This window comes from Condylura cristata, unplaced genomic scaffold (assembly GCF_000260355.1).
Source record: "Condylura cristata isolate star-nosed mole 26May11 unplaced genomic scaffold, ConCri1.0 scaffold00020, whole genome shotgun sequence".
Lineage (NCBI taxonomy): Eukaryota > Metazoa > Chordata > Mammalia > Eulipotyphla > Talpidae > Condylura > Condylura cristata.
The window spans coordinates 26,959,085-26,983,258 of record NW_004567121.1 but is presented as its reverse complement, the minus strand read 5'-3'; the positions used below and the strand labels follow the sequence as shown (position 1 = coordinate 26,983,258).

At 54.0% G+C, this 24,174-nt stretch overlaps 2 protein-coding genes across 5 annotated transcripts in view; one reads left to right on the top strand and one right to left on the bottom strand.

Moving 5' to 3' along the window:
- Positions 1 to 446: 446 nt before the first annotated feature.
- On the top strand, positions 447 to 11,124 carry KHK (ketohexokinase (fructokinase)). Of its 3 annotated transcripts, none has more exons than XM_004686368.2 (8): positions 447 to 621; positions 4,124 to 4,240; positions 6,457 to 6,591; positions 8,387 to 8,459; positions 9,055 to 9,201; positions 10,036 to 10,124; positions 10,319 to 10,476; positions 10,563 to 11,124. In XM_004686368.2, exons 1-8 carry the CDS (start codon positions 530 to 532, stop codon positions 10,646 to 10,648), a joined length of 897 nt encoding a protein of 298 aa, XP_004686425.1. In that variant the 5' UTR covers positions 447 to 529; the 3' UTR covers positions 10,649 to 11,124. The 3 variants fall into 3 exon arrangements, with proteins under 3 accessions (XP_004686425.1, XP_004686424.1, XP_012583115.1); XM_004686367.2 differs by lacking the exon at positions 6,457 to 6,591 and adding an exon at positions 6,149 to 6,283 and having other exon boundaries at positions 10,563 to 11,115; XM_012727661.1 differs by lacking the exon at positions 6,457 to 6,591 and having other exon boundaries at positions 10,563 to 11,115.
- Positions 11,125 to 11,739: 615 nt separating this feature from the next.
- The window catches only part of CGREF1 (cell growth regulator with EF-hand domain 1), a 13,150-nt gene continuing 715 nt past the window's right edge, over positions 11,740 to 24,174 (bottom strand). The window contains exons 1-6 of one of the 2 annotated variants that reach the window (XM_012727681.1): positions 18,279 to 19,086; positions 14,237 to 14,324; positions 13,230 to 13,295; positions 13,073 to 13,143; positions 12,838 to 12,962; positions 11,740 to 12,652 (exon numbers count right to left, since the gene is read on the bottom strand). In XM_012727681.1, coding sequence (XP_012583135.1) covers positions 11,999 to 12,652; positions 12,838 to 12,962; positions 13,073 to 13,143; positions 13,230 to 13,295; positions 14,237 to 14,324; positions 18,279 to 18,438 — 1,164 coding nt within the window. In that variant the 5' untranslated portion in view covers positions 18,439 to 19,086 and the 3' untranslated portion in view covers positions 11,740 to 11,998. Of the gene's footprint in view, positions 12,653 to 12,837; positions 12,963 to 13,072; positions 13,144 to 13,229; positions 13,296 to 14,236; positions 14,325 to 18,278; positions 19,087 to 24,174 lie in introns of those variants that run through there. The other variant, XM_012727682.1, reaches the window with a different exon arrangement.

The following is a 24,174-nucleotide window of genomic DNA, read 5'->3' as shown; positions in this document are numbered from 1 at the left end:
AGGGGGCGGGGCGGGGCGGGGCGGGGCGGAGCAGCTGGAGCTCCCGCAACCAGGCCTCACCTATCCGGGTCCGCAAAACTGCGCGGCTCTGGAGTGCGAGGCGCAGGTGCAGGGGAGGGCGGAGCATGGGGCGCCTTTCTGTTGGCCTTCCCCTTTGAGTTCATGAGGTTGCCTCGCCGCGCTTCAGAGAGGTCCGTCTGGCAAGCGGGGAAACTGAGGCTGAGAGTGGGAGGCGTTGCACGCGAAGGCCACGCAACCTGCTAAGGGAGACCGCGGGCCCGGACATCGGGGTCTGGGTCCCCAGGCTCGCTTCGGTCGGTGGGCGTGGGGAGCCAGGCCCTGCTCCGCCCCGCGCGCTCTTCTGCGCCCCACGCCGCAGCGGGCGGCTCCTGGGAGGAGGAGCCCGGGTGGTGGAGGAGGAGCCAGGCAGCCCCTGGGCGCGGGGACGCAGTTCTCCGGGAGTAGAGGCAGAACTCGGGAGCTGTCGGGTCGGCGGTGCCTCGCGGGCGCGAGCTCGGGGAGCAGCCACATGGAAGAAAAGCAAATCCTGTGCGTGGGGCTGGTGGTGCTGGACATCATCAGTGTGGTGGACAAGTATCCGGAGGAGGATTCCGACTCCAGGTAGGGGCGCCCTGGCCCCTTGGAGACCTGGGGGAGGGGGGCGCCCGTCTGCAGCTCCCCGTTTGTGCTCCTCAGCCAAGACTACCAGGCTGTGGAGCCCGAACCCCGGCAGTGGGTCCATGGGAGTCCAGCCTAGGGGCTGGTGACCTGTACCCTGTCCCCCCACAGAGTTAAGGGGACAGAGTTAAGACCTTTGGCAACAAGACCCAGGCTGCATGGCGTTGCGTTCGCCACTTCCCTTTGCGACCGTAGGAATGTGTCAGGATTATTAATTATCCGATTTTACCTATAGGCAAGTAGAAATTGAGATGAAGTGTTATGTCTAAGGACGCAGGTAGTAAAGTGCTTTTTAAAAAATATATATATATGTATAATCGTTTATTTTTACATCATTTTGTGCATTTTTCCATCTCAATTGTAATCCCCGTGGGCTTCCCATCACCAGTAGTAAAGACCTAGGTAAGCACTTGCCTCTCACCAGCGTTTACTTCTAATTTATTTATCATATATCTTATCTATTTTTACTTTTTTTGAGGTAGCTTAAATAAGAGTATGTGTAGTTAGACTGTTTAGTGCCATTTAAAGCCCTGGTATCTGCACTTCCCTAAGTTTCAGAGCTTGCTGGCACCTTTAGAGATTCCATAGGATGTGCAGAGAGCTGGTGCTTGAGCCATAGCAAAGTCTCCTGCCGCTGAATTCCTAAAGGAGTTGATCAGGGCTCCTTTTTGCAAAAGTGGGTGCACAGGTTAGCAGGGAAGTCTCCTTCTGGTTTTCTGGCAGAAGTTAAAAAGTCACTTGTTAGTTCTTCTATTTACTTTTGATAAGAACCCACTACACTGTAACCCCAAGAAGGCATTTCTGTGGGGTAACCTAGGTGGCTTGCTCTCGGTGCAGGCTCATGCTTAGAGCACCAAGAATTGCTCCTCAGTTATCAGTTGTCTCAGCCAAGAACTAGATAAAAGACCAGTTCAAGTTTAAGTTCCGACAAGAGACTATAGCACAAACAGTCGTTGAGGCTGGTTGAGGGGACACCAGGCATTCTTCAGGTTTTGGGGCCCCATAGCACTGTTACTGCCCGTGGGCAGTGTGAGAGATCTGTCACCTCCTTGCTGTGTGAATGATGGAGCTAGAGATGTGGAGAAATGAAAAGATTTTTGCAAGGCTACAGAGTTCATGAGTGGTAGAGTAGTAATTATCGCCCAGGCCTCCTGATTCCAGCCTAGTGCTCCAGCCTTCCACATCTCTTGCGGCCCCTTCCCCTTGCTGCTGCCCATCTCATGGACCTGACCCTCTGGGTTGCCTTGACTGCCAGACAGTAGAGCCCCTTGCTGATGGGCGGCACACAAGGGTTTGCCGCCATGCAAATGTAGCCCATAAGACTGCAGTCCGGGTCCAGGTACCTGCTCCAGCTACCAGTGAGGAGTTAGGCTCCCTCTTGGGAGAACGGTGCAAATGCCTGGGCCACAGGTTTTCCAAAGCCTGGGAAGGACCTGGGAGCCCCAGGTGCTCTTTCCATGAGAGCTGCGGCCCCATTCCCTTTGAGCTTCTTTTGGGAGGCTGAAGTCAGGAGGCTCCTGCTAACTCCCACCCCGGTGGGCTGAGGTGGGCATTCGGTGAGGCGCCTCTCTAAAGAGACCCTTCCTAGCTTTCCCATGCCCACGGCACCTAAGGTGTAGCTGCCCCTCCCTGAGACCCAGGCGCGCTGCTCCCTGTGGAGCAGCCTCTTTGTTCATATTTCCTCTCTCTGCCTTGCTCCCTAAAGCCCTCAGCCTGACTGCTGGGTGCTGTTGTGCCTCTCAGGTGAGTAAGCAAGGGGGGCCCCAGCCCTCCCGGGTATCTTAGCCTCTGTGTCCCAGGCCTCTGTGTTCCATGGGCAGCTAGAGGCTCTAGGGAGCTGCACCTGGAGCTGGCCAGAACACTGAGGACTGGCCTGCCTTCCAGAGCCACTACCGGACCTTCCAGAAGCATCCGCATGCTCAGCAGAGTGTTTCTGCACAGAAAGTTGGGTACCAGTGAGATTTTACAGGGTTTCCATTTAGTGGAACTGTGGGCCCTTTCTTTCTTTTTTTTTTTTTATAATATAATAGTTTATTTTTACATTATTTTGTACATTTTTTTTTTCATCTCAATTGTAATCCCTGTGGGTTTCCCATGTAGGCCCTTTCTTTAAAGCCTCATCCACCTTGGGCCTAACATTGGGGTGTTTTCATTAAAAAAAATACAGAGCGCATGAAGTGGTTTGAGAGTCAGGAAGCAGGGTTCCGTATCAGCCCCATGTTGCAACCTTGAGGAGATCAACGCCTGCTGGGCTTCTCTCTTCAATGCATGGAGATTTCTCTAAAGCTCAGAGCTTGAAGAATGTTTGGCCCTTTACAATGTAGTCACCTCTCTGATGAGATTGTGTCCCCCTTTTCTCAAGGCTGAAGAAACTTTGGGGTGAAGTTTTATGTATGAATGTACCTTAACCTAAAAATTCGGCTTCATTTGTTTCTCTTAACCAGTGGTTCTCTGGCAGCACTGTGCCCTTACTGTAAGCCCATGCATACAGAACTGGCAGTGAGAGGCTTCACCAGAGACAGAGTGGGGAGCAGAACAGGCAGACGGACGAAATACACTGCCGAGGGGAGCAGCGGGGGAGACAGGAGAAGTCTGCCGCGCCATGTGGGTCAGCTCCCTGGCCAGGGATTGAACTCACGCAGCTGTGGCTGTGGCCAGTTTCACAGTGCTTTAACCCATTGCTCCACCAGGGAGGGCCAGATCTTACCATCTTCATGGAGCACAGGGTGCTTGGGGATCATGTTTGGCTGCTGAGGATGACAGGGAAGCCCTTCGGGGTATTCAAATTAGCTTCCTTTTGTTAGCTTTTTAGTAAAACTGGAGAAAAACTACAGGAAAAAGAGGCCGTTATATGGGTCACGGGTGCGGTGCCCAACCTCGCAGTAGCTGCTTGTATCAAATCTTTCCATTGTGCGCCCTAAGCTTACACAGTGAGGCAGGGCAGCTGCACCCCCGTAAAGCTGGGCAGGAAGAGGGGGTGATGCAGAAGACTTGGTCTCCACCAGTAATCTTTCGATTTTGGGCACGGAGAAAGTTAGCCCTCCCCCCTTTAAAGTCCCCAGCTTTGCTTCCTGGCTTTCTCACTGTACCCTGCACTTGCCACTGGAAAGGACTCTCAAAATGGGGAGGTCAGACCCCCTTGGGAAGAGGCCTGGGGGCGACCCAGCTCTCCAGGAGGCTGTAACTGAGCAGAGAGTGGGGGATCGCAGCGAGTGGCTCCCTGACATCCTCAGAACAGGTGAAAGGGTAGAAAGTAATCACTGTGAGTCGGAATGTAGCCCCGGCTGGGGAGACACACCTGGACCTCAGCCACGTCACTCTCCTCCTCAGAGCCGCAGCTGCCCGCTAACAAAGGAGCGGCCAGCCGATGCTTTCTGAGGAGCTTCTGTAGTGTTCCGCCCCTGCCCCTTCTCAGGGCTGCAGCCCCGACCCTCTGTGTTCGCAGGTGCTTGTCCCAGCGATGGCAGCGTGGAGGCAACGCGTCAAACTCCTGTACCGTCCTGTCCCTGCTGGGAGCCCCCTGCGCCTTCATGGGCTCGCTGGCCCCGGGCCACGTTGCCGAGTGAGTGGAGGAGCTGAGGAGGCCCGCTGGGTGGGAGAGCGCGGGGAAGGAAGCCTGCCGCGTCTGGGTGGGGGCAGTGGTGGTCAGCAATGGTTGTCCCCGCAGTGGGCAGGAGGCGCGGGGTGAGCGGCCGCACCCAGCCTCTGGGGCACCCCGTCTGCTGCTGGTGTGAAAGCTGCCCCCGCTGAAGGTTTCCTCACCACAACCCAGTTCCTGGGAGCCCGCTTCCGCTGCCCCGCCTCTGTCCTTGTGTCCAGGAGACTCTCATGGTAGATGTGACTGTGTGCTTCTCAAGTCTCCTGCCCTGCATGCAGCTGAGGGCTGTTAGGGGCCTGTGCCACCCGCCTCCTTCCGGGCTGGCCACCACTCATGGGCCTGGTGCCCAGGGCTTCTTTCCCCGTGCAGGGGGCAGGGCCAGTGCGCAGGTCCCCACGTGCACTGAAGCAGCCAGAGTACCCTGCCCAGGGTGGGGTACATGCTGAGGCTGCGTGCTAAAGCCGGCCTCAGACTGTGCCCCCCGGCTGCTCGGCCATGGAGGCTGCAGCCCGCAGCCTCCTGGTGTTGCTGCTGCAGGGGCCCAAGAGCCCTTTGCCCCGCTGGACTCAACTTGCTGTTGACTCAGCAAGCACTTTTTGCAGGGTGTGTGTGACCCACAGTTTGCCCACAGTGGACACCAGGCAGGCTGCCCGGTCACTGGTCTGTGATGCACAGATCTTTGGACACTGCTGAGGAGGTACAGCCAGATTCCTTGCTATGATGAAGGCATCCGAGGGGCATCAGGGCAAGAACCTGCCTCGCGAGGGGGCGCAGGGCCTGGAGCCCAGAGCTGACCCACACTCTCCGGCAGCTACCTCCCTTCCCGGCAGTTCACGGCCAGACGGCTCCTTAGGGCTGCGGACCTGCCCTCACACAGCACTCGCGCCAGGCAGGTTATTCCTAAGTCTCCCCAGTGCTCAGCAAACACTTACTGAGCACCTACCCTGTGCTGGGCACTGTGGGTGCAAAAAGTTACCAGGCCAACCAACCCATGTTTTCCACGTTGGAGAAAGTTACTGTTGAAAGGATCCCTACATATAAGACGAGGAACGATGCCCCGAATCAGCACCTTTGTAGAAAGATGGGTTGCCCTGCTTTGGCATTGCCCAGAATGGAGTCAGCCACAGGGAGAAAAGCCAGGGTGGTGGCTAGGCTGCTGGGCATGAGTGCCAGTTCCTGGAGAGGACTCTGCATCCCAGCGGGGCTGGGCTGGCTGGGCTGGCAGCCTCTCTCTCTCCTGCTGGCACAGTTTCCCTCCTGGGCTGCCCTCCTGCTCACTGTGGTTGGAGGGGAGTCTGGGCAAGAGCCCTGGACCGGGCCCAGACCGAGGGGCTCAGTGCCTGAGAGGGGTCGCCCTCCTGGGAGAGGAGAGGGCAGTGAGCAAACCCGCCCGGGCAGCACCACTTCCTGGCTGGGCGCCACAGACACTGGCTTGGACGCCAGGTGTGAGGGGCTTGAGAGGAAGGCGCGGATTTATGAGCTTGCACACGGCAGCTGGGGGCAAAGTATCACCCTGGGGATTACTCATTAACCCTGCCCGGGTCTTGCGTGAAACAGGCCAGTGTCCTCACCTGCCAGGTCCGAACAGGGTGCGTGATCGAGGCCCCCAGTCCGCCCCATCTAGCTTTATGCTTGCTTCAGCGGGACCTGAATGAATGCCCCCCCGTTTTCCTGCTGAGCCCCAGCCTGTGCCCTCTCCCCTCTTCCCCCTTTGCAGCCTGTGAAACTGGGGCCTTTCCAGCCCCTCCGGCTCAGCTTGCACCCCAGCCTTTCAGGGCCCCTGGGGCCAGCCCTCCCTTCCCCGACCCTTGTGGAACTGTGCCTACCCCCACTCCCGCCTCTGCCCCTGCCCCCCCGGCCCCTTCCCCACAGTTTTGTCCTGGAGGACCTCCGTCGCTATTCCGTGGACCTGCGCTACACGGTCCTCCAGACCGCGGGCTCTGTCCCTGTCTCCACAGTCATCATCAGTGAGGCCAGTGGCAGCCGCACCATCCTGCACGCTTACAGGTTGGTACACCTGTCTGCACTCGCCAGCTGCCGCCGCCGTCACTGAACTCTCAGAGCAGGACCATCTTGTCTCGGAGGCCTGTGGGCCCCTTCTGCCCACCGCGTGGCGGTCACACCACGGGGGTCTAATCCGTGTCTCCTTGCCCTCCCCTTGACTCGGGCTCCACCCCAAGCTTCCTGGTGGCTGACTTCAGGCGGCGGGGCGTGGATGTGTCTCAGGTGGCCTGGCAGAGCAGGGGGGAGACCCCGTGCTCTTGCTGCATCGTCAACAACTCCAATGGCTCCCGCACCATTGTGCTCTACGACACGTAAGGCCCCGGCCCCGCCCTGCCACAGCCCCCCAATCAGTTCCCTCACTTGCCACCATGGGCATCCCGGGTGCGCAGCCCCTGAGGCCTCTCTGAGCCAGAAATTGCCCCCATGGCTAACTGTTCAGTGATTTTTAATCAGTTTCAATTAGGGGAGAAGTGAGGTGGGCGGGGAGGGGCATGGCTCTGCCTGTCAATCCTTGGCGGACTCCGAGGAGGGGCAGGCAGGCCTGTCCGAGAGGTAATTCACGGTGACTCCTTCGTAATTGTCAATCAGCAGCCTGGGTGTGGGCGCGGGGAGACTGAGGGCCGAGGAATGAGAGAAGTGATTTAAACTTCTCTCGTTTATTTTTATTTTCGTTTATTTTCGTTTATTTTTTTTTAAAGATTTATTTATTTATGCTTACAGAACTGGGGTACAGGCCAGAAGTGTGGTGGGTGAGAGGATTCGCCAGGTCAGAGTGGGGAGCAGAACAGGCAGACTGAGAAGTACACTGCTGAGGGGGGCAGTGGGCGGGTCAGGAGGGGGCTGCAGCGCCATGTGGGTCAGCGCCCTGGCCGGGATCAGACTCATGCTGCAGGGGCTTTGGAGGTGCTTTAACCCATTGTGCCACCAGGGAGGGCCCGATTTAAACTATCTTAATTTGCCAAGGGGCCTGTAGTTTTCCAGGCCAACTCCCGAGTTGCCAACCTGCAACATGGTACCAAGGAGCTGGGGTTTGGGTGTTCAAGAAAGTGGCTTCCTTGTTCCATAACGCATAGGAAGTTAGCCAAATGCCACACCATTTGCAGCCATTGCTGAGGGAGCAGGAAGGGGAACATTGGTTCAGCACAACCGGGTCATGTGATGTGGTGCTAACCCGGGAGACGGGATCTCTGAGCCACTAAGGAGAGACCTAGTGGGCCCAGGCCCGTCTCATCTCTCTCAGACCCCATCCTGAAGAATTCTAGAGGTTTACTTAGAATCTGGTGTGTTCTGGGGACAGTGTTAGGCTGAGATAGCCCAAGCCTAGCTGCCCTGGGTATCAGGCTGCCCTACTCCTCAGCGTGACTGCTGCCCCGGGAGAGGGCCAGGCATCTTAGGACCAGCAATCCCAGCGCTCCGGGCCCCCGTGGGCGAGTGGGCCGGCATTACATGCTCCTGGCAGCCTTCACGGCGGCGGGCACTTCTCTTCTGCCCATTAAGCAGCAATCGCAGCAGAGGTGATGAGCACAGCAGGGGATCCCGAGGGAGGGAGAAAGGAGCTCCCAGGACAAACGCCCATCACCCACTAGCTTCAGTCCAGGCATGGCCGCACACATGACCCCCAGCTGCAGCAGCCTGTGGGGCCGGGGGTGTGGGCCCCTTGTACCCGGGGGAAGCAGCCTTGGGTAAATGGGTGATAGAGGACATGAAGTCTCTGCCTAGAGAAGGTCAAGGTGAGGCCTTCCCAAGTCTCCACACCTGAGTCATTCTCAAGCACCCACTGTGACCTCAGGGCTGTGACTCAGCTGCCCGGTTCTGGACAGTGGTGGTGTCAGAAGTGAGTGGGACAAGAGCCAAGACCTACACAGCCACCGGCGCCCTCCCTTGGCCATTGTGTTTTCCTACTCAATCCCCTGCCTGGATGGATCTGCGTGGGGCACAGGGGTCAGGAGTTCAGCGGGGCAGGGCTAAGCTACAGCCGCCTGTGCTACCGATGCATCTTCAGCATGCGGCAGGCGCCAGGCAGAGGGGCGGCTGCAGCCAGTTAGCAACCCTGGCCAGGCTGACCTCACCAGGCCCTTTCTCTGTCCTTTCCACCCTTTGACTTAGGAACCTGCCTGATGTGTCTGCTACTGACTTTGAGAAGGTTGATCTGAATCGATTCAAGTGGATCCACATTGAGGCAAGCCCCACCCTTCTGTGTTTTGAGGGTCTCCACCTGTCAGCCCTTCTACTTGTGCTTGGTTTCTCTGAACCATGAAGTACCGTAGAGATAATGAACTCCCTCCCCCCACTTCCTCTCCACCCTTCTTTCTGCTTTCAGGTGAAGAGACTAAAGCCCAGAAAGGTTAAGCAGCTTACTCGAGGTCACACAGCAGGATGTAGTCAGCAGCAGCAGGATGCTGGCTCCTGCACTGTGCCTTCTGTGTGCTGGTGACCTGAGCCTGGCTGCACAAGGCCTGGGCCAGATCCCAAATAAAGAGAACTAGAATTTTCATTCTAAAAGAAGTGCTGGAGACTGAGTGGGAGGAAGCCCTGACAAGTTCTGGGTTCTAATCCTAGCCTTGCATTTAGTTTATTGTAGGTCCTTGGGAAAGTCTAAAACGGGAGCGCTAACTGATAAGGTCTCCAATGCTCATGACAGCTCTAGAAGTTTGAGAGTTAGGTGGGGTGCCAGCCCAGCCACCCGCTCCTCACCCCAAATTCCAGCAGAGAGAGGACAAACCAGAGGGGCTGGGCAGTGCCAGGCTGGTCCTGAGCTGTTCTCCCTGCTCCAGGGCCGGAATGCATCAGAGCAGGTGAAGATGCTGCAGCGGATAGACCGGCACAATGCCCAGCAGCCTCCGGAGCGCAAGATCCGGGTGTCTGTGGAGGTGGAAAAGCCCCGAGAGGAGCTGTTCCAGCTGTTTGGTTATGGAGACCTGGTGAGTGGCCCTTGAGTTTCTCCTCCCACATCCTACTAATTACACTGGGCCCAGGTGTTCCCTTTTCATGGTAACTCGAGGCTCATTAGTGTTGGCAGGTGGGGAGCGAAGCAAAGCTCAGACCCACAACTCAGCAGTGACCAAGGAGTTGTTCGGGGGAGCCCGAGGCTTGTAGAGGCCGCCGCAGACAGCCGCAGGGCAGACGTGCTGTGGACACCTCCCTGGGTCTCCTCTCTTCCTCCGTCAACAGGGGAGGGATTGTCCTGCAGGCATCCACCCTCGTGGTGGCAACTGTGGGAGCCAGTAGCAGTGAGGAAGGGTGGGAAGACTTGCACAGGTAAATTTGGACAGGACTGGGCTGTAAATGGAATCTGGGCCATAACCCTGGCACCAGCTGGTGTTGCGCTTGGCAGAGGGATAGCCCAGGCTGAAATATTGTTTAACCAAACTCTCTGGCTAGTCTAGCGTGTATGTAGCTGGTACTGAGGAGGTGTGGGTCCCTGCCCTGTTGTTTCAGACACTGAAAGCAGACCTAGGGGGCGTGGTGATGCGAGCAAGACACCAGCTCCCGAGAGCCCCAGTGTGGTGTGGCAGTGCTGGATCCCCCAGAGGGCGCTCGAGGCTCGATTTTGATTTTTAAAGGCGGCGGAAATTCAGAGTTGATGCAGACGAGGGCTTTTGTGTCCCATTGTCTGTGGCTGTGCTCCAGCTTATCTGGGGCAAATATAAAAAGCATTCCTGTGGGACAGCAAGATGCTGTGTTGCAGGAGGCATGTGATAAACGGGGCGACGCAGGCGGCAGGTGGGACCATCAGCTTCTTCCCCTGCCCACAGGTGTTTGTCAGCAAAGATGTGGCCAAGCATTTGGGGTTCCAGTCATCAGTGGAGGCCCTGAGGGGCTTGTACGGCCGTGTGAGGAAAGGGTGAGCTGGGGGAAGCCACCAAAAGGCCCCAGGGGTGGGGCCAGAGTCCTCTGAAAGGGAACAAGGAGCCTGAGGGGCTGGCTGGGTAGTGCCAGTGGCCCAGTCCTGCCCTGGACCTAGGGGTCTGCCCTTGGGGAGAGGAATGAGCTGGGGGACAGGCAGGGCTGCAGCCGGCTGAGTGGAGAGCATTGCAGGGCCACCCTTGTCTGTGCCTGGGCGGAGCTGGGCGCCGACGCCCTGGGCCCGGATGGGAAGCTGCTTCACTCGGATGCGTTCCCGCCACCCCGGGTAGTGGACACTCTGGGCGCTGGAGACACCTTCAATGCCTCGGTCATCTTCAGCCTGTCGCAGGGTGAGTACCCAGCAGATGGGGCAGGACCGGGCCCCGGCCTGCCCAGAGGACCATGTTGAACCGGCTACTGCCCTCCCCCATGGCAGGGAAGACAGTGCAGGAAGCCCTGCGGTTTGGCTGCCAGGTGGCCGGCAAGAAGTGTGGCCTGCAAGGCTACGATGGCATCGTGTGAGCCCCGCGGTGAGGGCGCCAGCTCACATCCCCGGGGCCACCGCAGCCGCAGAGGCTGGCATCACTGGCTTCCTGGCTGCTTCCCCTCCTTCCATCTGGAAGGGCCCTGCGCCCTGGGCAGATGCAGGCTGGGGGAGGGTCACCCGTGTCCTGGCATCTCATGCTGCTGAGCAAATAAACCTCTTTGCCCTGAGCCAGCTTCCTTTGGCAGTCTGCTTGTTCTCCAGGCCCAAACTGCTCTGGCTGGGGATTCCTGAGGCTTTTGACACCACAGTTCTTCCCTCTTTTTCTCGATTCCTGAGTCCTCCGATTCACTCCCCACCCAGGCTCAGAGGAGGGGCTGCTTTCCCCCAGCCTCCTGCCCTGCTCTTCCGGGGGAAGAGGGGCCTGGGGGAAGGGCAGACAGCATTCCTGGTTGGGGGTGACACTTAACTCCTTGCATACCCTGGGGAAATGGCTAAATGCTAAATAACCACAGGCCCGAGGCTCTGCCCGCCCTCCCCTCCCTGCAGCGAGGCCATATTCCCTTGGCTCCAAGAGTGTCCAGGTGGCTGAGCCAATTAGGTGGTTTGGTGGCACCCTCACAGTCTAAAAATATCTCCACCATGACTGCGCCAGTGCCCAGAAGTCCAGTCCTTCGGGCTGCCTTGTAGTTAAGGCCTTGCCGCAACCACAGAAGGGACCTGCCCACAGTGCTGCCGTCCTTGTGGGGAGACCAGGCCTGGAGGGCCGAATGATGAGGGGACAAAGAGCGTGGGTTTGAGTCAGACAGACCTGAGGTCATGCCCACCTCTTCGCTCGCTCTTCGCCCAGAATTATTGTGAGGATAAAATCAGACAAGTGCTGAAATGCCCAGCTGGATGCTCATGGGGCGGGGAATGGAGACTGGGGTGCTGGGGACGGCCAGCAGCAGGGAGGGCTGGGCGCGGCCCCTCGGCCTGCAGGTGCTGCGCCTGCACTCTACTGTGTCCGAGCACTACCGGGCGGGCTGGGACCTGGGAAAGCCGAACCCCAGCTTTTCCAGGTCCTGCCAGTTCCCCTCCCCTGAGCCCTCCAGGCCTGGGCAGGCGCACTGCACACAGATGCCTGGGGGACGGTTCATTCCGTTCTTTATTGGTTGGCTGAGTCCAGAGCTGCACAGAGACCCGCCACTGCCGGGCCAGGAAGGAGCCACGAGGGGGCCCTCCACTCCAAATTCGCACCCTTCCGTCCTCCACTCCAAATTCGCACCCTTCCGCCCTCTGCCCTCCACTCCAAATTCGCACCCTTCTGCCCTCCACTCCAAATTCGCACCTTTCCAGATTTTCATTGTGGCACTGACACTTGTAGGGGTGAAGTAGGGGTGAACGGGCTACATCTCGTCATTCCCCAGTTGAATAGCATGAGCCTCAAACTCACTTGGGGTGTCCTTAGACTCTCGTGTTTCCTGTGGAAACTCTTCTGTTTCCTCTCTAGTGTCTGGGGCCTCTGCCTGTTCCTCAGTCTCCCCTCCAGGGGCAGGGACTTCTTCTTCGGCCTGGGCAGGGACTTCTTCTTCGGCCTGGGCAGGGACTTCTTCTTCGGCCTGGGCAGGGACTTCTCCTTCGGCCTGGGCAGGGCCCCCAGTCTCCCCTCCAGGGGCAGGGGCTTCTCCTTCAGCCTGGGCTGGGCCCCCTGTCTCCCCTTCAGGGCCTGGGGCTTCTTCTTCGGCCTCAGCTGCGCCCCCAGTCTCCCTTCCAGGGGCAGGGGCTTCTCCTTCGGCCTCCTGTACAGGCTCCACTGGTTCCCTTCTGGACTCCCCTGGCCGCCCATCTTGCTCTCTGGGGTCCAGACCTTGCTGCCCTTCTTGTCCTGATGGGATTTTAGCCGACAGAGACCGCCTCCCAATAGCCTGTGGCTCCAGGGGCTCCTTGGGCTTTGCATGACTTGGGGCCTCTCCTGGGAAGTTGATGAGCTCCCCAGGGGTCATGAGTCCATCCCCATTCAGGTCCTGGGTCTCCAGCACCTTGTCCACCACCAGGATCACCTGTGGAAGCACACGGTCACCATGGGTTCTGCAGTGTCCGGAGCCCGACCCCGCCCAGCACACCCCTGCAGCCCTGGCAGCTAGGCTTTGAGGCCTCCTGTCATAGGGGATTTGTCAACATATCGGGCGGGAAGAAACCCAAGCCCCGAGGAGTTGCATCTGGGGACCCCAGCCAGTGGGCTTACCCCGCTGGGGGCAGGAGAATCAGCCGCTCCAGAAGCGAGGGCTGCTGTCAGCATGGACAGCAGCTCCAGGCCATCCAGGTGTCCACTCTGGTCGTAGTCATGGAGGGCAACGAGGTAGAGGAGAACTGAGGAGGAGAAGCCCGGTCAGAAGCAGCATCGGGGCAGGAGGCCACGCGGGCCCGAGGCCAGTCCCAGCTAGAGCTGCCCGGAGCCGCCCCACCAGCGAGGCCCTCACCCTGCTCCCGGCTCATGTGCTCCGGCTCCTCTTCCATCCTCTCTAGCCCCTTTAGGTAGCTCCGCAGAAGTCTGCCAGAAGAGTGGACAGTCAGCCCAGGAGCGGCCAGCGGCAGCCTCGGCCACGCCCTCGGCCCCCAGCGCAACAGCCTACTCACCGGAGTTGGTCCTGGCCTGGCTGGAAGGGGTTTAGCAAGGGCTGGTGCTGCACCTCAGGGTCCAGCCTGGAGGGGGAGGGAAGGACCAGCCCTGCGAAGAGGCCCCCAGGCCCCAGCCTACCAGCCTTTCACCCCCAAACTCTTGTTCGAGTTCTCTCCCCAGACCCAAAGGGAGTTTCCCTTCCAAATTTCCAGAAATCCTGGGGGTTGGATTTGAGTCTCCTTGGAAGCAGGCGCTTACTTACTAGCTAGCCGCTGAGTAAAATCTCAAAACATCTGGTAGGGAGCGGCCAGATGAGGCTGCACCCTCAGATGCCAGTGAGGGGCAGGGTGGCAGAGTCCCACAGGCCGAGGGCAGGCTCACTGCGCCGGTGGCACTGCCCAGTCTCACACAGACCCGACTTGCTCCCCTGGCCCAAATGGGACTCTCATTTTCCCCCAAGCTGCAGGTCTACAAGTTGGTTTTGGAATTCCAGTGTGTTCAGGATCCCCTGTCAGGCCTTGAGGCTCAGGTCTGCTCCCAGTTCTTGCGGGGGCACCTGTTTGGGGTCACTCCAGACCTGTGAGTGGCACGTCGGCAGGAGCTGCTGAAGCAACTGTCACTGCTGCAGCCCTTGCCGCTGTGCTGGTCGCTTGTCCTCTGTCCCACCCATCACCCTCCCCCCCCCACCACACACACAAACTGGCACCTTGAGAACGGCATTCAGGTAAACAGAAACAATACGCTAGCGGTCTCCATGCCTGTGGCGTGGCCACCGTAAGGTGCTGATGAGAACGGCAGCTCCCTCCCTCACCACCACTTCTTCCCTGTGCTTTGCACCTCATCAGACTGAGCCCCCAGCTTCCCGGTGTGCCCAGCAGACATGAACTGAATGCACAGGACAGAGGTGAGGGGTGCAGTCGGGGAACACACACCCAGTCCCCTGCCTCCCAGAGGGGCCACCACACTCTTGCAATCCCTGGCCCCCCCCCCCCGCTCCGGCCGCTGCCCCTCCCAATCCTGTTACCTCATGGCCCCATCCTTGGGGGCAGCCTGAACCAGGGGCAGCAATAGCACCAACGTTCTCATCATCGCAGGAGACATGGTGCCTGTAGCTGGAACCAGAACAGAATCTGGGAGTCAGGGCGGTACGGTGCTGGTCCGCCCCGACCTGCAGCCCAGGTGACAGCACGCCTGCTCAGGGGCCCCCTGTGGGCTGTGGTACAAAACAGACCTCACCCTGCACCCCGAGTTTGCAAACTGCTCTGGTGGCCACAGCGGGGCGCCCCCAACCGCTCCCCTGACCCCCGTCAGCCCCCGTACTCAGACACATGCAACAAAGTACATCTGATCCACTTCAGCCCACTCACTTCTGGGGGGAAGATAGCCCAGGGGGCAGAAGAGACCGAATAGAGATGAAGAGAATCACGAAGACCAAGTCTTAAACAGAAAGACAGATTCTTACTGTGTGCTTATCAAAGATTCACTGAAGAACAAATCCAGAGGGACTCTGTCTCCTTGAAATAAGTCTAAACCCAGGCACCAGTAGAAAACACAACAAATCAGGGTCCAGCCAGCAGAGGCCCCAGAATTGCTGTTAGGAATCCCGTAGAAGGAAAGGACAGCAACTGCCCCTTGGGCCTCCGCTCTGTGTGCTCACTGACAACAGGCACCTTGCTACTGCAAAGCATTCAAAGCAGAATTGGTCAAAATCAGAGCGTGAGGCTTTCTAATCAGCCCCTCGGTGACACACGGGTGAGTTCTGAGGCTACAGAAGCTCGCCAAAGCTCAGGCCAAGGCCCTGAGGCCACCTCTAGGCTTGACGGGCTAGGGGAGCTCAGGTTCCCTCTGAGATGGTACCCAACTGCTGGCCGCCACTGCATTTTCTAGAGAAAGGCCAGAACTTCTCAGCAGATTCTCAAACTTCCATGACGCTAACAAGGTTCAGAACCACTGCAAGGGTGGACGTCAGTTTCCTCAGAGATGTGGGGTTAGAGCAGGTGAGTGTCTGGCCAATGGGAATTCTGCTCCTAATACATGTGGGAACCAGCTGTAGCTGTGCCAACAGAGGAAGTGGCAGCAGACCAAGGGCACAGACAAGAGCCACAGAAACGGTCATTCTCCCATGCACGTCGGTCCCATGTGAGTCCAGATAGTTTGCTGGTGTCTGAAATCCCAGTGGTTCAGTAGGAGCCAAAGCCACAGCTGCCCTAGAGGCACCCATGGGCATCCTGGGGCCTTGGGCTGCACCCAGAGAGGTGCCCACCTAAACAGGCAGGCAGAATCGAGATCTGCCTATCAAGTGGTGGACATACATCAGCAGAAGCACAAGCTAGAAGAATATCAGTCCTCTGTTTCTGGGAGTGCAATAGTAAGCACCCCAATGAAAGGAACTCCCAGGCTGGATTCAAATAGGAAGTATTGGGGCCTCCCTGGTGTCACAAGGAGTTAAGTCCGCATACTCTGAAGCTATCCTCAGCCACTGTACTTGGATCCCCTGCCAGGGAGGTGGCCCACAAAATGCAGCAGACCTCTCTCGCCCACTGCTCCACTCAGCAGTGTACTTTACCAGTCTGCTTATTCTGTTCCCCACTCTGTCTCTGGTGGATCCTCATAACCCCAACCCCTCCCCACACCTCTGGCCTGCACTTGAGCTCTTGTTTGCATAAATAAATAAATCTTTTTTTAAAAAGTCACAAAAATACAGGTAAGAAGACACCATGTGCAAGAACCAGCAGGTGACAGCAGATAAAACCTAAGCAAAACTAAGATATTGATAGCAGCAAAAAGTAAGATACTGGGATTGTTATACACAGAGAATGTAAAGTGTACTTAATACATTTTTTAAAAATTTATTTATGCTTATAGAACTGGGGTACAGGCCAGAGGTATGGGGGGATGCAGTGAGAGGCTTCACCAGAGACAGAATGGGGAGCAGAACAGGCAGATGGACAAAGTACACTGCTGAGGGGAGCTGCGAGCAGGTCAGGAGAGGTCTGCCGCGCCCTGTGGGTCAGCTCCCTGCCTGGGGATCAAACTCGTGCTGCAGTGGCTTTGTAGAGCTTCATAAGGTAGTGCTTTAATCCATTGCACCACCAGGGAGAGCCCTATTTAATGTTTTAAGAAGTTAAAGAGAAGATTGAAACTTTGAGAAAGACATAAAAGCATAAAAATGAACAAGTAGATCTGAAGAAACAAAAATTTATATCAGTAAAAAGCTTGACTTGAAAAATGCAATGAGTGAGTTAAACAGATTAGACACAGATGACATGAGAATTAATGAACTGTAAAATAGATCAGAATAAGTCATGCAGGGTGGAGTTCATTGAGTGAGAGACCTAGAAAGCTGAAAACAAGAGGGAAGCTGCACGGAGGATAGAGATTAGAGAGCTAGGCAGGCAGGAAGGATTGCAAGAAAGACCTGGGGGCCTTCCCTGGTGGCCTAGGGGTTAAGTCTCACCTCTGTGGCACAGCTGGATCCCCGCCCTGGACCTGACCCACTCAGCCCAGCAGACCTCTCCTGTCTCCCCTCAGCAGTGATTTCAGTAGATCCGCTGTTCTGCCCCCATTTTCCTGGTTGATCCTCTCACCCCCCCATACCCTTGCACTTCCGGCCTACACCCCAGCTCTTGTATGCATAAATAAGTAAAAATAAGTCTTTAAAAAATACAGAAAAATTTTAAAAGAAATAACTGAGGTTTTTTCCCCAGTATATTGCAAAACACAAATATGCCAACCCAGGAAGTATAGAAATTTCAGGCAGATTAAATAAATACACACCGAGAGCTGTTGATTTGAATGACAGGACATTAAGAAGAAAAGAAGCATATTTGAATGTGCTGAGAAAGGAGGGATTGTCATTCTAGAATTTTTTTCTTGGAAAATTATCTCTCAAGGATGAGGAGAAACAAAAATAATTTTGATAAGTTACAAATTAGAGAATTTACTATCTAAAAAATTTAGAATTTACTAACATTACTAACATTCCTCCACTAAAAGAAATGTTGAGGAATCCATTCCAGAAAAGAATCTATTTCAGGATTCCAGAAAGGAAGTTTAAAATGCAAGGGAAAATAGCTAAGAAACCAGAAATATGTAGAAAAATATAAACAAAAAATGATAATTATGTTAACATATGGGGCAAAGAGGTCGGCTGAATAACACTGTTGGACGATATGAAGATATAAGTCAAGGAAAATTGTCTTGGAAGAGATTAGACACCCTGATTAGCTTTATTAAATATACATGTAAAAAATATTAAGACTAACCACTAAAACATTAGAAATGGAATGAATGACCTCAAGCCAGCAGAGAATAAAATGAGTGGAATTCTTAAAAATCCATTTGAAGGAAGACAGGGAATGAAGCTAAAATATCAAATTAAAATTAAAAGGAAGAAAAATAGAAAGCACGAAATAAAATGTAAACATCTGTATACTGGTAATCCTAATAAGCACAAATTGTATAAAATCATCAGCTAACAAATTATCAAAAGTTATATAAAGCAAAATGTAGTTATATGCAATTTTTAACCAAAATAGAAAAAAAAAGTTGAAAGCCAAAGAATGGAAGGCATATAAAGCAACACTAGACAAAAGGAAGCTGGTGTCACACTGCTCATGTTAGATTAAGTAGACTTTAAGGAGAAAAGGTAAAAGGGTGTCATTACAGAATGCACAGAAGTTTAATCCCTGGGGGCCTCCCTGGTCGCACAAAGGGTTAAGATGCAGCACTATGAAGCTGTCCACAGCCATGGCCGCACAGGTTCAGTGCCCGTCAGGGAGCTGACCCGCATGGCACAGGTCTCTCCTGGCCCCCTCAGCAGTGTATTTCAGTCAGTCCACCTGTTCCGCTCCTCACTGTGTGTCTGGTGAGTCCTCTCATCCTCTGATCCCACCCACCCCACCCCCCCGCACCTCTGGCCTATACCCCAGTCCTTGTGTGCATAAATAAATCAATCTTTAAAAAAAAAAACAAAGTTTATCCCTGGGAAGATAACAGTAATTTTAAATTTGAATGTATCTAATAGCACAGCCTCAAAATATCTAAAGCAAAAACTGACTACGCACCTATTGGAATGAGCAGAACCCACGCCGGGGCGACACCAGAGGTTGGCAAGGACACAGGGCGGCAGTGACGCTCCCTCGGTGCTGCTGGGAATGAGAAATGGTACAGCCACTTGGGAAGACACTTGGGCGGCTCCTTGTAAACTGAACCTATTCTCACCATACAATCCAGCCATTGTACTCCCTGGTATTTACCCAAAGGAGTCAAAAACTTAGCTCCACACAAAAAACCTGCACACAGATACTTATAGCAGATTTATTCATAATTGCCCCAAACTTAGAAGTAACAACATGCCCTTCAGTAGGTGAGTGGATAAATAAACTGTGGTAGATCCAGACACTGGAATATTATTCTGTGCCAAAGAGAAATAAGCCATCAAGCCATGCAACTTAAATACATGTTACTACACGAAAGAAGCCAGTTAGAAAAGGCAGTATATGGTATGATTCCGACTATAGGACCTTCTGGAAAAGGCAAAACTAAGGAGACAGCTCAAAGATCACTCCTTGGGGTCTAAGGACTGAAGGGAGGAACAGGTGAAGCTCAGAGGATTGTTAGGGCAGTGACAACTATGTGCTCCCATAATGGCGAATACATGTCATTAAATATTTGTCCAAACCACTGCATGTCAACAGAGACTAAGCGACAGCCTCATGCAGTCAGTCCAGTTTCATCCATTCACCACGTGGCACTCTCTAGAGGACGCGGATAATGGGGTTGGTCTACACGGGGTGCAGAGGGCATGCGGGACATCTCTGTGCCTTCCTCTGGGTTTTGCTATAAACCTAAAACTGTTCTAAAATAATAAAGTTTTTTAAGAATCCAACATAACTACAAGAAGAAAAATCTGTTTGTCATGGGAGAATTGGATGGGTCTCACTCAGCACTTGAATTACTAAGCAGACTGAAAATCAGTAAGAATGCAGATTTAGGGCCTCCCTGGTGGCACAATGGGTTAAAGTGCAGCACTACAAAGCTAGTGGCAGCTACTTCAGCACAAGTTCAATCCCCGGCCGGGGAGCTGGCCCACATGGCGCGGCAGACCTCTCCTGTCGCATTTCGCATTTGCTGCTCCCCTCAGCAGTTGATCTGCCTGTCCTGCCCCCCACTCTGTCTCTGGTGAATCCTCTCACTCCTCCTGCCCCAGCACCTGTATACCCCAGTTCTGTATGCATATATGAATAAGTCTTAAAAAAAATGTAAAAATAAATTACTATTTTTTAAAAAAAAGAATGTAGAAGATTTAAACAAAAATTTCATCGCCCTGAACTAATGAACACTAGGGAAGTTTGCTGCAACCATTTAGCAGATAATATTCTCTTCTCAACACGTGCAGAGTATTTGTAAGAACTGACATGTAGGAAGTCAGAGAGCATGACTCAACAAATATCAAAGAATCAGCCTCAGACTGATTTCAAATGCAATTACATTAGAAATTAATGACAGCGTCGTCCCTAGTGGTACAGTGGGTTAAAGCGTAGCACTGTCAAGCTCTCTGTGACCACTGCAGCCACTGAGGTAACCCACATGGTGTGGCAGACTTCTCCTGACCTGTCTGCTGTCCACTGCTCCCCTCAGCAGTGTGTTTCAGCGGACCTACCTGTTCTGCTCCCCACTCTGTCTCTGGTGAACCCTCTCACCCCCCGCACCTCTGGCCTATACCCCAGTTCTGTGTGCATAAATAATCTTTAAAAAAAAAAAGAAATTAATGACAAAAGTGATGCAAGAAATGACTTATGTGTGGAAACTTAAGAGGTGCGATTAGATATGGATCAAAGAAGGATATCATAATGGAAGTTGTTAAATATTAGAACTGAAAGTGGAAACCTATCTATAGAAATAGAAGGAATTTGAAAAGTTAGAGGATATAGCCAATTTCCTAGAAAAACTTCATAGCAAAACTGATGGGGGAAAAAATAGCAAATTTTAATAACCCTACAACTATTGAAGAAATCGAATCACTGACTATGAACCTACATTGTTTGAGCAAGTATAACCTTGAGCCAGTTCTGGAGAGTGGTGTGTAAATGTGCATTAATTGCCACAAAACTTCAGCCCAACAATATCACCCTGGGGTTACATTAGTCAGAACATAGACAGCTGCTTACGACTGTGCTCTAATGTCAGTCCAAAGAAGTGTAAGCAACAGGCAGTTGCATTATGTGGCGGAAATGAAACGATGTCAGTCAGAAAGTATGACTACTTCAAATTTGTATCAAAAGTTTAAACTTGTGTATCATGAAAGACACCATAAATCAGGCGCAGGAGACTGCCAGAGGAGTGACAGAGGAGCAGAGGGAGCATAGCACAACCAGGTCCAGGGGACCTGGGGTCTCATGAGGGAGGACTCACCCCCACCTGGGACTCACCAGGGGGTGGAGATAGAAATCTCCAGAGGGCCCCCCATGGTGGCACAGTGGGTTAGGACGCAGCACTGCCAGCTAGCCGCAGCTGCTTCAGTGCAAGTTCAATCCCTGGGCCAGGGAGGTGACCCACATGGCTCAGCAGACCTCTCCTGACCCGCCCGCTGCTCCCCACTCTGTCTCTGGTGAATCCTCTCACTGCCCCTGCACCTCTGGCCTGTACCCGAGTTCTGTGTGCATAAATAAATCTTTTTTTTAAAAAAAAGAAATCTCAACAGAGCCCCCATGGAGCTTGAGTGGAAATCCAAGAAATGCAGGGGGATGTGCCCGTCCAGGGGAAGCGGGTGGGGGTGGGAAATGAGAGAAGGCCTGCCTGGGCCCGCGGTCAGCCTCCGTGGCCATGGCCGAGGGAGGGGCTGAGTGAAGGAGCATGCCAGACAGAGGTTTGACCCTGGGCCGGATGCCACTAGGATACGTGGGAAGCACCAGCCCATGTCAGAGGCCTTTGGTGACAGCAATCAGACAGCCACAGGGAACCACAGGAAAGCAAACACTGGTCTGGGGACGATGGGTAAAGGTTATCCATTCCTTCAATATGCAGCGTGACTACGACGGGCCAGGCACTTTCTTATAGGTAAGATGATGATAGAAGTAGAATTATTCTTTTCCTCCTGACACTGACAAATGTGTAAGACAAATGTTAAAAAAATGATGAAGAGTGAAACAGGCACAGAATTGCTCAGGCAGGGGAGGTCTGGCCTGTGTGAGGGTGGGGCCCTCATCTCGGGGGCTGAGTGCAAGTCCAGGCTGCCACTTGCTGGCGTGTGGCTTCGGGGTCCTGGCTTCCCCATCTACTCCATCTACAACTTCTCATGGGCTGCAGAAATGGTTAAAAGAGGCGAGACCTGTGACGTGCACTGCCTGGTTACACAAGAAAAACCCCTTTCCTTCCAGAAGTTTGCCTGGACTGCTCTCTGGTCGCTTCACACATCCCCACTGTCTGGTCTTCCCACCTGGGTACCCTCAAATTACTTTCTCCTCCTCATCTGTTCACTGCCAGCACCTAAGCCAAAGAAGCACTTGAGTAATTTCAATCCCTCCAGGCTGTCAAAACCTATTACTCAGGCTTCCTGCTCTGGCCGCCACTGACGACTGCCTTTTACACAGGATTTTTGTAAACTCCAAAGAACGACTCTGGTGGCAGCAGTTGAGGCATAAAGGGGAGGCACCCCTCAAGCCCCACCAATCTACATACTCATGGGGCCAACTGTGCTGGTTTGAAAAACATGTCTACAAATTCCTTGACAAACCTCCCTATAAAAGCTTGATTTTTATCAAAGTCCCCTTTCTTTGAACGTGAACTGGACTTGGTGACTCACTACTCGTGAAAATCTAAAATGATGCTTCACAACTTCCAAGTTTGGTTCATAAAAGGTGATGTTTATGACCAGAATATGGCTGGTTCTGGTTCTCACTCTCCCTCTCTTGACATGGAAATACGCACCCCGGAGCCTTGAGTCATCCGGAAGGAGTCTGGCTGCCAAAGGGAAGGTGAGTATAATTTTACAGAATAAGGGTAAAGGCTACTCATTTCATTAATATGCATTGATCCCGTGCCATAGGGAGGCACCCTCTTGTAAGTAAGGTGGTATATAAGTAGTATTAGTCACTTCTCCCCTCCTGAAACTTGCAAATACATAAGAAGAGAGACCATGTTAAAACGATTTAAGCCACCAGGCTGAAAAGGAAAAGAGCTCATGGAGAAAATGCAGACAGGGGTGGCAGCTGTTCTAGTCTCCAGCCGCCCACAGCGTCCTCGGCCCATGGCCAGGCAGGTGAGAGAGCAGCCTTCTGCAGTTCCACCCAGCCTTTGACCGCCCTGGCCAACACTGACCACGCAGAACGAATGAGTCTCCAAAACCCTCCTATACCCTCATGCTAGGCAGTCAGTGCTGTTTTCAGCCACTAAGTTTTGGGGTGATTTGTTAAGTTGCCATAGTCATCAGAACTGGCTTCATGGGTGTGCAACATGGACGGTCACATAAAGCCCTTCTGAAGGGCCGGCGCTCAGATTGATGCGCTCTCACCATCTTGAAATTCTTAGTCATTTTTGCACTGAGCCCTACAAAGTACGTATCTGTCCTGCGTCCCGCCCAGGAGAACTACTCTCACTCTTCCCGGTAGATCCTGTGTAGCCAGCACCTGTGTGTCTCCGGTCAGTGTGTGCCGTGGACAGAAAACAGGTTTGGAACCAGCGAAGTCTAACTTCAAATCCCAGCACCACCAGCTGACTGTCCTTGTGACATTTATCTTCACTGAGCTTCAGTATCTTATCTGTGTGGTGGAGATAATAAACGCTTACCTTCAGGTTACAGCAAATGCCAGGTGGGTTACTTCTTGCACAGACTAAGGCAGTAGCCTCTTATTCTTGTTTCTGTCTCTGGATCTTCTTTTAAAGAACCCTCCACACCTGCATCAGATTACATTTCCTTTGCTAGAACCACACTGCTTCTCCTAAACCTTCAACGGCTGTTTCTTTCTACCACAGTCTGGAGTCCTCACTGGGCTCCAAGGCCCAGTACCAGCTATCAAGTTCCCACGTCAGCCTCACCTTCCAGGGCTCCTCTACACTCGACTGCGTCAAGCAGAGTTCCGTAATGAGGGAAAGCCACCACAGCTGTTAACAGTTGACGGCATGCACGGACGAAGTGCACGAAGTGATTCACATCCCCCCCACACAAATACACACCACATTCTCCATGACCCTCGGCCTGAGATTTCTTTGGGCCTTCGCACCAGCATGAGAAACCTCTCACAGTAACAGTGTCACCTAGGCAAGGTGTTGCTTTGAAAAATGAAGATACCTGTCTCATAGGGGCTCAGGCTAAGATAGCTTGATGGCTGGCCAGAACAGACTATTCTAGGAGGCAGCAGGGCTTTTGAGGGTTATCTTGGGGTGGGGGTGGGAAATCAGAAGAAGGGAATAGCTGTCGGTGAAAGACAGAATCGGATTTTTAGGGGTGGATTTACTGTGGCGTAAACAGACGCTGGTCTTCAACAGGGCACACCTGAAATTTATATGTTATAATGTGATGTTACTTCAGTTAAAAGAGAAGATGCATTGGGGGGAAAATGCAGTTTAAGAGAAAAACAAAAAGCTTATCTTGTGTAACTTCCCATCCAGGGCAGAAATTTTTTCCATAGCATCCCTGTCAATACCCATCCAGCCTCCCGCGACTTTCCAGAACAGGAATCCAGCGCCTCCCCGGCAGGCATCTTTCCATTTCCAGCTGGGTGGAACTGTGGGGGGGTCATTTTAACTGAACCCTCCCCTGGACGCTGGCCTCCGTGGCCCTGTCCGCCACCCCCAACCCCGTCCTCTTCCCCTCCGTCCCGAGAGAGACTGACAGCCGCTGTCGCCGCCACCTCCAGCGGGGTGATCACCGCGGCCCCGCCCCAAACCTCCTTTTCCACTAGTCAAGCAAGGCTGAAGGTCCAGCCGGCGCCCCTCGCCCTCCCGCCCAGCGAGACGCGG

Coding starts and splice junctions, on each gene's coding strand:
- KHK (XM_004686368.2), top strand. CDS start 530: ATGGAAGAAAAGCAAATCCTGTGCGTGGGGCTGGTGGTGCTGGACATC. Junction 6,592..8,386: donor ACCATTGTGCTCTACGACAC/GTAAGGCCCCGG, acceptor CCTTTGACTTAG/GAACCTGCCTGATGTGTCTG. Junction 9,202..10,035: donor TGTTTGGTTATGGAGACCTG/GTGAGTGGCCCT, acceptor CCCTGCCCACAG/GTGTTTGTCAGCAAAGATGT.